This window comes from Hyla sarda, chromosome 1, assembly GCF_029499605.1.
Source record: "Hyla sarda isolate aHylSar1 chromosome 1, aHylSar1.hap1, whole genome shotgun sequence".
Lineage (NCBI taxonomy): Eukaryota > Metazoa > Chordata > Amphibia > Anura > Hylidae > Hyla > Hyla sarda.
Window position 1 is genome coordinate 382,126,502 of NC_079189.1, and position 16,328 is coordinate 382,142,829.

At 39.9% G+C, this 16,328-nt stretch overlaps 1 protein-coding gene across 9 annotated transcripts in view; it reads left to right on the plus strand.

The window, feature by feature from the left end:
* AOPEP (aminopeptidase O (putative)) overlaps nt 1-16,328 on the plus strand; it is a 697,195-nt gene that overhangs the window by 302,457 nt on the left and 378,410 nt on the right. For all 9 annotated transcript variants that reach the window (XM_056524681.1, XM_056524688.1, XM_056524672.1 and 6 more), the window contains one exon: nt 384-490. In XM_056524681.1, the coding sequence (XP_056380656.1) occupies nt 384-490 (107 nt within the window). The remainder of the gene's footprint in view (nt 1-383; nt 491-16,328) is intronic.

The window sequence follows — 16,328 nt, forward strand, 5'->3', positions numbered from 1 at the left end:
CTGCCATGTTTTATATTATCAACCAGCAGAAATTATTCTTAGTTTAAGACAATATTTCAATAGACATCAATGAGATTATTATTATTGTAATCAGAATTATGGCAGCCATCTTTCATTTTTACAAGAGAAATTCTGTAGTATTCTAGTTTTCCACCCACTTTCTAATCCTAGTGTGACAAGATTGAAAAGTTAAACATTTTCTGAAGATTTGTATCAAATTTCAATACTTTCTGATAATTTACTGTGTTATTTTTTCCTTTAAACGATAGTGTATTCATTGTACTGTTGCACTATAACTGTATTAAGTGGCAATTTTCTAATATACCAAAATGACAGACGTCCATATCTAAAGTATTATTTAATCTGTTTGTCTCACTGAACAGTTATCAGAGGAAGATTCTAAAGAACATCAAAATCTAAAAGCTCTTTTGCGATGGCGCCGTCTTAATGATGAGCTCAGCAACTCCCAAGAGGATCTACAAATACTAAGGTACAAACTTAGCATTTCTTTCTGTCTTTCCCTTTGCTCTGCTGTATTTTTCAAAATCATCCTAGACTAGCTCATAGACTACAATGAATTATAACTCAGGACTGAGACCTGGTGCGATCTAAAATGTTGACATGTCTGGACTACATGTCAAAAGTATATATAAATGACAGCAATACTTTGAAAGTAATATATCACCTGCATTTTATACTAATTATACCCACTGAATCTTTTTTTTTCTTCATATGATCTGTTTCCATAACATTTTTGGTACATCATGGGGGGCAGCCACCTTACCTAAGCGATGTATAGCAAATTCTAAGTATTGAGAGCATCTGGTACTCTACATTTGTTATTAGAGGGCCCACTGTAGCCATTGTGCATATTGACAGTGTGAGATCATGAACATTATATTTTAACCCCTTGAGGACTCTGCACTCAAATTTTTTCCCCTCCCCTTCTAATAATCATAACACTTTCAACTATTATAGGGGACTATTACATGCAATCTTTAGATTGCATACACTGTTAAATGTTATGCCACTGCACAAAATTAAAGGGGTTATCTACCATAAGGTGATTTTAGTACTTACCTGCTAGAACTGGGTATTTCCTGTTGGGTCTTGTTCTCTAAACCACACATTCCACAGTTCCATGCTTGAAAGTTTGAGATCACTTTCCTTCCTCCCACACATCAGCCACCACACCCTAAGCAATTGTTGAGCTAGCGATTGTGTGTCTGTATACAAGAGTGTGAAGTATACAAGTGAGTGTAAGTATAAAAGTGAGATGGACTTAAAATTATGGGAGTTTTAATTCAAGGAGTTTAAATTGAAATATTTGATTGTTTTTTTTACTGTTATTTTTTGCAATCCCCAAATCTAGTATGCCCTCCATGTTGGGAAAAGCAGTCCAGTGTCCATCCTGCACAATGTATGCAATCCTTGAACAGCAGTTTAAGGGTGCATAGTGTTGTGCGAGATGTGTGCAAGTTGTTCATTTGGAAGCCCAGATCCTGGATCTAGAGGAGCAACTGGCAACACTGAGACACATTGACAACTTGGAGAGGAGTCTCCTGCTCACTGAGCAAGTACTCTCTGGGGTAGAGGTGGGGGAGGATAGTGGGACGGAGGTGCAGGACAGTCAGGCAGTTAGCTGGGTTACAGTTAGAAAACGGGGTAGAGGGAAAAGTAACAGGGAGGCTAGTCCTGAACTGGCACACCCCAACAAGTTTGCCTGGTTGGCAGATGAGGGGGATGCCATTTCAGAGCTAGCAGTACTGCAGCAGGACTCTGCCTATGACCGCTAGGGGGGTGTCTATTCCAGTAAAGAGGGAGGGAGGAGTGCAGGGCAAGCCAGTTAGGTACTGGTAGTGGGGGACTCAATTATTAGGGGGACAGACAGGGCAATCTGTCACAAAGACCGTGATCGCCGAACAGTGTGTTGTCTTCCTGGCACTCAAGTTCGGCACATCGTGGATCAGGTTGACAGGTTGCTGGGTGGGGCTGGAGAGGATCCAGCAGTCATGGTACATATTGGCACCAATGACAAAGTAAGAGGTAGGTGGAGTGTCCTTAAAAATTATTTCAGGGACTTAGGCCGCAAGCTAAAGGCAAGGACCTCCAAGGTAATATTTTCTGAAATATTACCTGTACCACAAGCCACACCAGAGAGGCAGCAGGAGATCAGGGAGGTAAACAAGTGACTCAGAATCTGGTGTAGGAAGGAGGGGTTTGGGTTCATGGAGAACTGGGCAAACTTCGCTGTCGGATACCGGCTCTACCATAGGGATGGGCTGCACCTCAATGGGGAGGGTGCAACTGTGCTTGGGGAGACGATGACTAGAAGGGTGGAGGAGTGTTTAAACTAGGGACTGAGGGGGAGGGAACCTACAAGGTAGAGGGGGAAGATAGTGTAGATAGAGGGGGGGGACTTAATAATGTACCTGGGGGTGGAGCGGAGGGAGGGGTTAGAATAGTTAATAGGGATAGGCGCCATAGGAAAAAAAAAACATACACCTTAGAATTGCATGTTGACTAATGCCAGAAGTCTGACCAATAAAACTGACGAACTGGAGTTGAAAATGTCTGAGAAGGATTATGACATAGTGGGTCTAACAGAGACTTGGTTGGACGATAGCTATTACTGTACGGTCAACATACAGGGTTATAGTCTATTCAGGAAGGATTGGACAAAACAGAAAGGGGGAGGGGTTTGTCTTTATGTAAAGTCCAGTCTGAAGGCCGCACTGCTGGAGGATATTTGGGAGGGAAACGATAATGTGGAGTCATTATGGGTAGAAATATATGGAGATAAGAATAAAAAAATTCTGATAGGGGCTTGCTATAAGCCACCAAACATAATGGAAGAGGCAGAAGATCAATTACTGAGGCAAATAAACAAGGCATCAAATCAGAATGAGGTGATAATAATGGGGGACTTTAACTGTCCTTATATAAACTGTGAGGCTGAGTCCTGTGAATCTCATAACGGAAACTGGTTTCTGACTATAGCTAAAGACAATTATCTGTCCCAAATGGTGCAGAGTCCCGCTACTAGACTTAATATTAACCAACGTACCTGACAGAGTAACTAATGTGCAAGTAGAAGGATACCTAGGAAATAGTGATCATAATTTAATACATTATAATTTGTTCTTCAATAAGGGAATCTCTCGAGGGGCCACAAAAACAATGAACTTTAGGAAGGCAAAGTTCGATCAACTCAGAGAAGCCCTTAACAATATAAAATGGGATAGTATCCTCAAAAACAAGAATACGGACACTAAATGGGAGATTTTTAAAAATATCTTAAATTCTCACTGTAAGTTGTATATACCTTATGGGAATAAAAGGGTCAGAAATAAAAGAAAACCAATATGGATGAATAAGAACATTAAGGGGGCCATGACAAAAATAAAGCATTTAAACTACTAAAATAGGACGGCAGTGAAGAAGCCTTAAAAAGCTATAGAGAAAAATAGAGACAGAAAGACTTATTGCCAAAGAGAGTAAAAGAGAGGAAGAAATTATAAATGGGGATCAGGAAAAAGCAAATATATTAAACAAATTCTTCTCCACTGTATTCACCGAGGAAAATGAAATGCCAGGTGAAATACAGCGAGATAAGGTAAACTACCCAGTACAGGTCACCTGTCTAACCCAGGAAGAAGTACAGTGCCGCCTACAAGAAATCAAAATAAACTATGTATAAATATATCAGGGGACCGTACAGAGATCTCTCCCATGATCTATTTATACCCAGAACTGTATCTATAACAAGGGGGTATCCTCTATGTTTAGAGGAAAGAAGGTTTCTACACCAGCACAGACGGAGGTTCTTTACTGTAAGAGCAGTGAGACTATGGAATTCTCTGTCAGAGGAGGTGGTCATGGTGAACTCTGTAAAAGAGTTCAAAAAGGGGCCTGGATGCATTTTTGGAGAATAATAACATCGCTGGTTATGGATACTAGATTTATAGGGACAGAACGTTGATCCATGGATTTATTCTGACTGCCATACTTGGAGTTGGGAAGGAATTTTTACCTCTAGTATGAGGGGTTTTTGCCTTTCTCTCGATCAACTCACTAGGGACTCATTAGGGTTATAGGTTGAACTTAATGGACCCTGGTCTTTTTTCAATCGTATGAACTATGTTACCCATTGAAACACAGTGTTTTCTAACCCGGAGGCCTACAGCTATTGCTAAATTGAAGCAGGACTGGCTCCCTCTGATCACCTGACTAGTGATGTCCGGTCTCCACGCACTGCAACCTGGGAAATCCCGAGACATGAGTAATTTTGTATACTGTTAATAAATATTGGGGCAATAATCACAAAAGAATTGCGAGACCACTGTCACACACAGGTACAGACACTATATTATGAACTACACTAACTTTACAGCCCTTGTAGCATAGTTAAATAAATAAAAAAATCCTGGAATACCCCTTTAATCAGTGTTATCAGCGCTCCATTACTTCAGTTTGCCATGGCTTACTGGAGCATTGGAGCACTGATTGGATGGCAAGGAGTCAGGTAAGGGCCTCCTGCCGTCCTCTCAGCTGATCGGGAACCGATCGGCCCGACTGAGCAGCCGGGATCGAAATAGTACATTTTAGATGCCACAACGTCTAAAGAGTTAATGCCAGACATCACCCAGATCTGTGATGTCCAGCATTGGCCAAGAGTCCCGGCAGCTGATGTGTTAATAGTTTTGACATTTTCACACATGGTGATACCAAAAATGTTTTTTTTTTTTTTTGTAGAATAAGAAAAGAGGGTGATTTTTTTTTTATTTATTTTTTTTAGGGGAGAGGCTTTTATATGATTAAAACAATCTTTAGTTTTACTTTGTTTTAGTCCCTATTGAACAGTAAGATTGGCACTCTACTGATACAGCCTGATTCCACCACCATTTTAACTCATCGGGCCCCCATGATCATGTTGCTGGGGTCCGATTAGCACCCCAAGGTAATCGACAGAGTAAAATATGTATCAAATCCACAGCACTTTTCTTTGTAGAAAATATTCTGGCTTCATGAAGCTTATCTTAAAGTAAATTACTGTAATCATTGCCATATGTTTTTCTAGATCCCAAAATTAAGCAATTATTTCATTATGAAGAGGTATTAGGGAATCCTCTACAAATTTGCATTTCTAAAACAAATACTGGTAAAGTCTAAATATGCAAAATAATCTGCATTTAATGCTCACATAACGTAACAAGCTGTTACACTTGGCTAAAGAAAACAAACGAGTTGTTGAATTAAACAGTAAAAACAATCATAAGCATAGTTTAATAGTTTGGTTAAAAAATGACACATGTCCATTAAGTTTAACCTAGAAGAGGTGAGGGGGATTTATAAAGCGACATGTGTTGATAAGGAGGAGGGAATAGAATGCATCTAAGACCATTTTAAACCCCTCAACTGTTTTTGCTGTGACCAGTTCCTGAGGTAGACTGTTTCAGAAATTCACAGTTCTCATGGTAAAGAAGGCTTGTTGCCCCTGGAGACTAAACCTTTTTTTCTCCAGACGGAGGGCGTGTCCTTTATCCTTTTAAGGGGGTTTTACCTTATAGTTGCTCAAAATTGGACAGCATATTCGGGGTGAAGCCGCACCAATGCTTTTGTAGTATTATGTCCCTGCCCTGTGAGTCCATGCCGCTTTTATACTTGTCAGTATGCTGCTAGCCTTAGGAGCAGGTGCTTGACATTGCATGCGGTTCTGTTTTCTATGATCTACAAGCACACCTAGATCCTTCTCTACTAGTGACTCTCCCAGTTTTACCGCCCCCAAGACATATGATGCATGCAGGCGTATTAGTACCCACATGTGAAGCTTTACATTTATCCACATTAAACCTCATTTGCCAAGCAGATGTCCAAACAATGTGGCCAAGTGAGTTTGTAACTTATGCATGTCTTTCATACACTGTACTGTGCTACAAAGTTTGGTGTCTCCTGCAAAGATAAAAACAGAGATGTTAGAGTCCATGCACACTATGGAACATCTTCCCGTATAATCTCTGGACTGAGATCCCAAGGTGGGGGCTGCCAGACTGCAGTAATTCTGTGCTCGGACCACATGAACATTGCCAGTCCCAATAGCCGGCAATGCATTCTTTCGGTGGGTGAATTTCAGATCCAGAAAGCTCAGATGCTAAAATTCCGAAGTGTGCACTGTGCAGCAGAATCCCATTGATAGCAATGGGACTCTACTGCACCGGAATTTCCAAGCATAATTTCTCTGCTTAGAAATTCTGTAGTATGAATGGACCTTCATCATCTATATAATTAATTAAAAAAAAGTTAGACAAAGATGGACCCAGTACTGAACCTTGGGGTACACAACATCACTGAGGATAAATTCACACTATTAGGATTTGTTGCAGTTTCACAGCAAATCTCACCTATAATTTAGACAATCAATTTTTTTATGTGTGAACTTTTTAAGAGAGCACAGCCAGCCCCCCAAAAAAATTTAACACAATACCTTCCCAGCACTCCCATAGCAACACTTCCATGATCCCCCAGTTGGTCTCTGTACATCAGGCCACAGGCTCTGATGTTTCATCACTTATTACTGCTGCAGACTGTGATTGGCTGCAGCAGTAATATGTTACCCTGACACTTCATTATTGGAAGTTGGTTGTACAGATACCAGCAGAGAACCAGAGAAAGGATGCTACCAGAACACCAATCATCAGAGCAGGTTAATGGGGTTATCCACCATAAGGTGATTTTAGTACGTACCAGGCAGACAGTAATGGACATGCTTAGGAAGGGTCTGTGCTTGTCTTGGGGCTAAATGGCTATGTTGTTAGACTACCATTACACTGTGGCTAGCTTTTTGTGAACTGGTATTTCCTGTTTTAGTTTTCTTTTTTTTACTACAATTCCCATAATTCCATTTTCCTCCCTCCAACATATCAGCCACCCCACCCATTGAAACCTAAATGAGCTGCATCCATTCAAAAGACCTATGGTTTTCAATCAGGGTGCCTACAGCTGTTGCATTAGTTGCAGATTGATCTCTCTCCCACCAAGCGATCACTCCACCCATTGAAGCAGACAGGCTCCCTGTCACCAGCTGACTAGTGAGTCAGGTCTCAGCCGCATTGCAACCTGGGAAAAATCTGAGACAACAGTCATTTTGTATGCTGTTAAAAATAAATATTGGGGTGAAAATCACAGAAGAATTGTGAGAAAACCGTCACACACAGGTACAGACACTATATTATGTGACTACATTATATTATGAACTACACTAACTTACAGCCCCTGTAGCATAGTCAAATGTAAAAAAAATCATGGAATACCCCTTTAGGTATAGTTTTTTTTTTTTTTTTTTCATCTGAACCTTAGTATTTTGCTGCAGAGTCACAGGGAAACTACAGCAAAATCCACAAATGGGTTTTGTTATGAATTTTGATTTCCCTATTAAAGACAGTGGGACAATCTTCAACAAATCCTGGAGAATTCTGGGATATCTGCAGTTAATCTAGCAGTGTGCCAGTACTCTTGTCCCAGCTCCAAAATATAATTGAGGAAGAGAGTAGTTAGAGAAGCAAAATCTCTTCTAACTGCTTTTAGTGTTTGGAGTATTGTGAGTTGACCTGCATAACTGTTTTGTGTATTACAACTGTTTTTGTGTATTACATTGTAAGGGTTAAGTATTTGCATACATTTGTTGAGATTAGTGCTTAAAGGGGTACTCCGGAGGAAAAAAAAAAAATTCAGATCCACCAGTGCCAGACAGTTAAACAAATTTGTAAATAACTTATAAAAAAAAAATGTTAATCCCTCCAGTACTTATCAGCTGCTGTGTGCTCCAGAGGAAGGGTAGTAGTTATTTTCAGTCTGAAAGTGCTCTCTGCTCACACCTCTGTCTGTGTCAGGAACTGTCTGTTACAGAAGAGGTTTGCTATGGGGATTTGCTCCTACTCTGGAAATGCCTGATACAGACAGAGGTGTCAGCAGAGAGCACTGTGGTCAGACAGAAATTAACCATGCAACTTCCTCTGGAGCATACAGCAGCTGATAAGTACTGGAAGGATAAAGATTTTTTAATAGAAGTAATTTACAAATCTGTTTAACTTTCTGGAGCCAGTTGATATGGAAAAAAGGGGTTTTCCACCAGAGTACCCTTTTAATTGGTCAAGTGACATGCTCCCCACTAAACTTCTAGAAAGGCCGTGGGAGGAGTCCCTAATCAAATACCCCTTCCCCAGAAGGCTAGACCCAAAAAACTGTTGTTATCTGGCTACAGCCAGAACAACCAGGGCTGCCAAGTTTTGGAGCCCCTTACACAGCTTGAAGTCTGCCCCCTCTATCCCCTCCCTGTGTCACACACTCAATTTTATCATAGTGACTAAATAATACCATCATACTGTAAGGAAATAAAAAACACTATACATAGGCCAGTATCACCAATAACTACACAATACAAGGGAAAATTAATTGTGCCACACCATGACGACTACCATTACTACTCACTAATTACTGCTAGTATATATATAGTTAATATACAGGGTGGGCCATTTATATGGATAAACCTTAATAAAGTGTGAATGGTTGGTGATATTAACTTCCTGTTTGTGGCACATTAGTATATGTGAGGGGGGAAACTTTTCAAGATGGGTGGGGACCATGGCAGCCATTTTGTAGTCGGCCATTTTGAATCTAACTTTAGTTTTTTCAATAGGAAGAGGGTCATGTGACACATCAAACTTATTGGGAATTTCACAAGAAAAACAATGATGTGCTTGGTTTTAACATAACCTTATTCTTTCATGAGTTATTTACAAGTTTCTGGCCACTTATAAAATGTGTTCAATGTGCTGCCCATTGTGTTGGACTGTCAATGCAACCCTCTTCTCCCACTCTTCACACACTGATAGCAACACCACAGGAGAAATGCTAGCACAGGCTTCCAGTATCCGTAGTTTCAGGTGCTGCAGAATGGGCAAAACAAAAATTGGAACAGGACCCTCAGTTTACGCAGAAGATTTTGTTCAGTGATGAGGCAAACTTTTATGTGAATGGTGAAGTAAACAAAAAAATACACCGCTATTGGTCTGACACTAACACACATTGGATAGATCCCTTGAAGACTATTGGAACACAAAAAATTATGGTATGGTGTGGTATATGGGGTACAAAGATAGTGGGGCCAATCTTCATCAATGGAAACCTCAAGGCCACTGGATATGCAAAATTGCTACATGATGATGTGTTTCCCTCTTTATGCACCGAACCACGTTCCCTGAGTTTTTCCAGCAAGATGATGCACCACCACATTATGGGTGTCAGGTCCGAGCATTCCTAGATGAACAGTTTCCAGTTGAATGACCCCCAAGGCCTCCCAATCTGACCCCCTTAGACTTTTATCTTTGGGGTCATCTGAAGGCAATTGTCTATGCTGTGAAGATACGAGATGTGCAGCACCTGAAACTACGGATACTGGAAGCCTGTGCTAGCATCTCTCCTGCGGTGTTGCTATCAGTGTGTGAAGAGTGGGAGAAGAGGGTTGCAATGACAATCCAACACAATTGGCAGCACATTGAACACATTTTATAAGTGGTCAGAAACTTGTAAATAACTCATGAAAGAATAAAGTTACGTTAAACCAAGCACATCATTGTTCTTCTTGTGAAATTCCCAATAAGTTTGATGATCACATGACCCTCTTCCTATTGAAAAAACAAAAGTTAGATTCAAAATGGCCGACTTCAAAATGGGCGCCATGGTCACCACCCATCTTAAAAAGTCCCCCCCCCCCCCTCAAATATACTAATGTGCTACAAACAGGAAGTTAATATCACCAACCATTCCCATTTTATTAAGGTGTATCCATATAAATGGCCCACCTTGTAGAACAATAACCACCATACAAAGATCACTATCTCCTCATACAGTAACCGTATAGTAGTAGATACAAGCTGTACACAGGTGCTGCAGAACATTTAAGTGATTACAGTTACATGTAGGGACAAGAGGCATCTACTCTGATCAAACTTGTTCATTTTACTTTTTTTCTCCATCTGTCCTGATTCATCATGAAGACTTCTCCCGATTTCAACTCGTCTCCACCGAATCTGCCAGATTGACATTTTAGGCTCCTCGTTGCAGATCAATCCTCACCTTTATACAAACTCTGATACGTATTATACTGCCCCATATAGTATTAGTCCCCTCTGTGCCCCTGTATATTATTAGGCCCCCTTACATTTCCCCCCATATAGTATAAGGCCCCAAACATTGCCCCCATAAAGTATTAAGCCCCAAACATTGCCCCCATAGCATAGAATATAACGCCCCTCACATTGCTCCCAGAAAGTATTATGCCCTCACATTGCCCCCAGAGATTAGGATGCCCCTCACATTGCCTTCAAGTAGGTAGGGCAGTGGTGTTGGCTAGCATCAGGGTTGCACTGCTCCCAACCCCATATGTGACAAATATTCCTTGAATATAGAAAATGCAGAACAAAACAAATGGTTTAAAACAGGACTTAATGTTTGTGACAGAGCTATAACAAATCTGCTGAATGAAATGGGATTTAGATATAGAAAAATGAGGTATAGACGTACCAAAATATATCTTTTATTATATATCAAATTTTAAAACACACAGACATCACCCTGTCAAACAGTATCGCTAAGTAATAATTTGCATAAATCAGTATGGTCAGAATATCTGAGATGAAAAGTAGATGATAAAAAATCTGTTTGTTATAAAATACGAGCAGTGTATGTACGCTGTTCAACAGTGGTTGAAAAAGGGTATACCCTCTGGGGACAAGAACTGTGCTTTAAAACTATCACCCACTTACATTTACCCTCTAACTTAGGCAATCCCTAGCTGTGTGGCATGTAGCTAGAACACTTGCCCTAATAATGGCAACCCCCAGGCCTCTGGAGCCCTTCCCCTACTCTGTTCAGGCAATAGGGTATTAAAGGGAATATTATAAGAGTAAAGGTGCTTAAATAGCAATGTGCAACACTATATCAATCAGATACAATAGCAAAGATCAAAAACCATGTCAATTACAGTATAACAGCCAATTAAAACCAGAACTAAGATATGAACAGAAGAAAACAAGGCTAGAATGGTGTAAAGACAAGCAAACATGGAGTGTGGATGAGTGTATGAAAGTGGTGTTCAGTAAGGAATCACCAGATGATGCTGCTGGATTTGTTGTTGTTACCATTTTAATAAAACATATTGGCCCTTATTTACTGAGATTGGGATGTAGTTTTCTTTTTGGGTTTCTTTTTCTAACAGGAATTTTTTAAGGGTAATTACTATTCTATCTTGTATTTGGCAATTTTCCCTATGTTTTGCCTTTTTTACACATGCTCTAAGCTGTTGGGTTTTCCAAAGTTCAAATCCTCCACGTTTTAAGTGTGAACAATAGTAAAAAAAAAAAAAAAATTTGGAAAATTTAGGGTTTCCCCTTCTCCCTTATGACCACACCCCTTTTTGGGGTTTTCGAGTATAGTGAAGAGTTGGTAGGGTTTTTTGGATTTTTTTTGTCAGGAAGTTTGGCACATGACACATGCGACAAAAAAAAAACCCCAACAAAATCTATTTGGAGAAGCCTTAGTAAATGATAAATAAGACCCAAAATGTTTCAGATGATGTCAGCAAATTATTTTCCCCCACTTATTTATGATATGGGGTTGCATGTCTGGTAAAACACAGAGGAATGGTAATCATTACCTCAACAGTCTGTGCAAGTATACACAGAAATGTTTGACACTTTTCTCATTCCATTGATAGAGAATGGCCCTCATTTACTATTCTAAACCCGACCTCTTTTGTCGGGTTTTTTTGTCGCATCTTTGTCTGCGCCATGTCGCAGACATCATGCGCCAGTCTGCGACACGATGCAACATTTTTTCCCGACAGACCCGATGTGGATTCTCCCAAACCCGAAAAAGGGGCGTAACCCGACATTTCTGAGCTTTCCCACGTATTTATAAAGGTTTCCAACCCGAATTTGTTGAATTGTTGGGGATTTTTTCCCGACAGCTCAGAGGAGTTGGAAACCAAAACCAACAAAACCCACGTGCGACAAACAGGATGCGACATAATAATAAATATCAGGGGAAAAAAGCAGTCGGGTAAGAAAGCAACATAGACTTACAACCCGATTTTCTTAGTAAATGAGGGCCAATATATTTTGTGATATGCAGTCATTTTTTTCAGAATGATAATGCATATTACCACAGAGCAAAGAGCATTAAACTTTTTCTTGAGAAATCTTTAGAGCTGAAATGTCACATTGGTGTAATTATAGGGACTTACTTTCAAGTGCTGCCTTTATTCTACTTTTTTACTGGTTACTTTACAGATGGTGGACTCTGTCTGGTGAGGTGTGCACTATTCTACTAACTTACTGTACGAACTTTATCCTGTTCTGCTAACAAGAACTATTGACGGCTAGCAAACAATCCGGTTCATAATCCAAGTAGAGTCCAAACTTTTTTTATATTAGGTAAGTCTATGTTTAACTTGTTGGGGACGGAGGGCGTACCTTTATGCCCTTCACCCACTCCCTTTCTATAATGCGGGGCCACACAACGGCCGGGACCCGTGGCAAATAGCACACAGCACTGATCGCGGTGCCGCGCGCTATTAACCCTTTAGACGTGGCGCTCAAAGTTGGCTGTTCGGGATCGCCGCTGCGAAATTGCAGCATCCCGAACAGCTGTAGGACAGCGGGAGGGTCCCCTTACCTGCCTCCTGGTGTCCAATCGCTGAATGACTGCTCAGTGCCTGAGATCCACGCATGAGCAGTCAAGCGGCAGAATCATTGATCAATGCTTTCCTAATAGAAACCATTGTTCAATGTAAAGGATCAGTGTGTGCAGTGTTATAGCCCCCTATGGGAGCTATAACATTGCAAAAAAAAAGTGAAACACAAAGTTAATAAAGATCATTTAACCCCTTCCCTAATAAAAGTTTGAATCAACCCCCTTTTCCCATAAAAAAAAATTCCAAAGTCCAAAATAGCGTACTTTTGGTCACTTTTTATATCATGAAAAAATGAATAAAAAGCAATCAAAAAGTCAGATCAGTACAAAAATGGTACCACTAAAATCTTCAGATCACAGCGCAAAAAAAATGAGCCCTCATACTACCCCATACGCAGAAAACTAAAAAGTTATAGGGGTCAGAATTTTAAACGTATAAGTTTTCCTGCAAGGATTCATTTTTACCAAAAAATGTACTGTGTAGAAACGGAATCTCCCAAAAATTACAAAATGGCGTTTTTTCTTCAATTTTGTTGCACAATTTTTTTTTTCCGTTTTGCCGTAGATTTTTGGGTAAAATGACTGATGTCATTACAAAGTAGAATTGGTGGCACAAAAAATAAGCCATCAGCAAAATTGAAAGGAGGAAAAAACGAAAGTGCAAAAACTAAAAAAAACCTCCGTCCCCAAGGGGTTAAAACAATACAGGCAAAGAAAATAGAACAAAGAAGAGCAACAGTGTACTATTTGGATTTTTCCACAATATTTAGTGATTCAGTATTGTTAATATTGTTTCCTCTAGGTGATCTGGAAAAACATATTGCAGTAATCAAAATACTTTCTTTTCATTGGTCTTAAATATGTTTCATAAAGTCCATTTGCTATGTAGTAACAAAAAATAAAAAAAAATAAAACAGTGGGAACATCCTCATAAAATGTTGATTCCATAATATTGCTAGAGATTTTAAGTCTTTGCTGTGTGTTTTTGCTTGTCACTTTAAGTTCTGTTTTGAAAATAGAAGTTCTCTTTCTTGATTTTCAATACCACCCATGCGGCAGCTGTTCCAGTTATTATTATTCAGCGATGCTTGCACAATTCACCCTGAATGTGAAATAAGATATTGAGGAAGTGAATCTATATTTACAGTTAATGTTGTCCTGGACATTGTGAATGAATACAGCCCTGATTATCAGTTGTACCTCCCATGTTCTTACAGTATGTCTTACTACACCACATACTAAGCTCAAGGGGTAAAATCTAATTTGAAAAGAGAAAATAAATTAATTTACTAGTTTTTGATCTCACCCAGTCTGTGTTATAATGGACCTGTGTCTAGTATTCCTATGTGGTTCATTACAGTCTTGTTTAAAATCCTGTATTCCATGGTAAAATATGGAATATGTATTCTTGGAATCAAAATATCAAAACAAATGTAATAGATTTTTGTGACATTAAACAAAACATTGATGAAGTGTCTAGAAAGGAAGATACTGTAAGTATATGAAATAAGTATATGGTATCCCACTATTAGGTTGGTTAGTATAATTCTCAAAATTAGTGTTCACTTTTTGTGCAGCTTTAGTATAGATAGAGGAAAATTGTGGGTATACTTAAAAAGGGGCAGACAAGGGATCAGAATGAAACAGAAATACTTAAAGGAGTAATCCACCACTGGACATCTTATCCCCTATCCAAAGAAGGGGGCATGATGGACCCCTGCAATCTTCATGCGGCACCCCTGCGTTCTGTAATTTTTGTTCAGAACGTTGGGTTTGGGCAGCCGTGGTAGTGATGTCACACCACGCCCCTCCATTGATGTTTATGGGAGGGGGCATGAAGAGCGAGCACAACCGTCACGCCCCCAGCCATGGACATGAACGGAGGGGCCATGGCATGACATCACAACCACGGCTGCCCGAACCCAGTGTTCTGAATTAAAATGTTAAGAACCCTGGTGTGCTGCACGTAGATCGCGGGGGCCAGCTGCTTCGTCACTCCCCCTCCTTTGAATAGGGAAAAAGATGTTTAGGGTTGGAGTATCCCTATAAGTAGAGGGAGTTTCTCCTTCCCAGATGTCAGAATATATATTCTCACTTTAGTCTAGAGAAGGTTGTGCACCTTTCTTTTTAACAATTAGGTTGAGATTCATCCAAACTTGTATAGAGGCAGAGTGGTGCAATTGCACATAGCAACCAATCAGATCACTTCTTTGATTTTGAAAAAGGCCTCTGAAACACAGAAAAAGCAGTCTGATTTCTATAGGTAACTGCTCCACTTTTCCTCTGCACAGGTTCTGATCAGGTTCTGATCTCCCACTTAGTGTTCTATGTTGTCAGCTGATTTGGTTTAATATCCTCTATTTTTACTATATGATCATTACTAAAGGAAAAATGAGCTTGCCATTTTCAAGTGCTCAGGCAAAAAAAAAAAAAAAAAATAATAATAATCTTCAGATTCCTGTTTCCTAAATAAAAGTCCTTCTTTTGAAGTCTTTCACTGTTGCCTCATTTTGTAACCGCAGACAAAGAGGAACAGGAGTACAGAACTGGCAGCCTTAAGAAAATCATTGGGATGCAGAAAACAAGATCCCAGGCAATCTCAGAAAAACAGATGCTATCTATTTTTGGTTTATGGGCAAAAAAGACAAGAGAGGTGCCAGAGACCCAAGAAGACACAGCCTACTTTCCACCCTGATACCCAAAACAAGATTATAAGTTCAGGGAGTGGATGAAGGAAAGGGAATGCACCTCCTAAACACAGAGATTAATTCCGGAATGCCGCCTTCCCCTTTGTTCTGTTCAGTAACCACTAACATACCCTGTCAGAGACGTGCAGGCCAGGAAAACATGCCTGCAGGCCAGTTTCCCCTCTCAGGTTACTCAGTCTTTGGATTAGTAAAGAAGAAAATACATATTGTTCTGTAAACCGCACCCTGCCCTCTCTTTCTGTCTCTATTCTGCCTTGAGACAGACGGATTTAGGGGACTGAATCTCGCTGAGAAACAAGTTTAACCTATTTCAGGGCTTGACAAATGTCTTCAGAATCTAGGAGCCAGCTAAAAAAGTTAGAAGCCAGGATGCTGCACATCAAGTAACGGCATATGATCAGTCATTACTGTCCCCTCATCTCTCCCTGTGTTTGTCAGGGATGTGCACAGACATTTTGGAGGGCAGGGGCTTGAGCAAAAGAAAAAAAAGGCACATATTAAAAAAAACAATGTTCGTAAGAACCTTACATATGTTAACACAACACAATTCCTAAGCATATGACCTCCAGCCATCCTGTCTGCAATAAATGTGCGACTTTAAAAAAAAAAAAAAAAAAAAAAAAAAGCTCTTCAAAGGCAGTTTTGTAAGCCAGTTGTTTAGATTTGCAGTGTTTTTAAGGGGTTTGCGACCTTTTATGTAAAAGTTACATTTGATAAGTTCGTATGTACACATATCTATGCTTAGGTGCACCTGTAAAAATCAATGCGTCCAAGCTAAGCAAAAAAAAGAAAAAGCTCTACCTGCAATGATAAATCTCCCGCTATAACTTTATGTAAAAAAATCAGGATGCTTAAAGGGGTTATCCACCA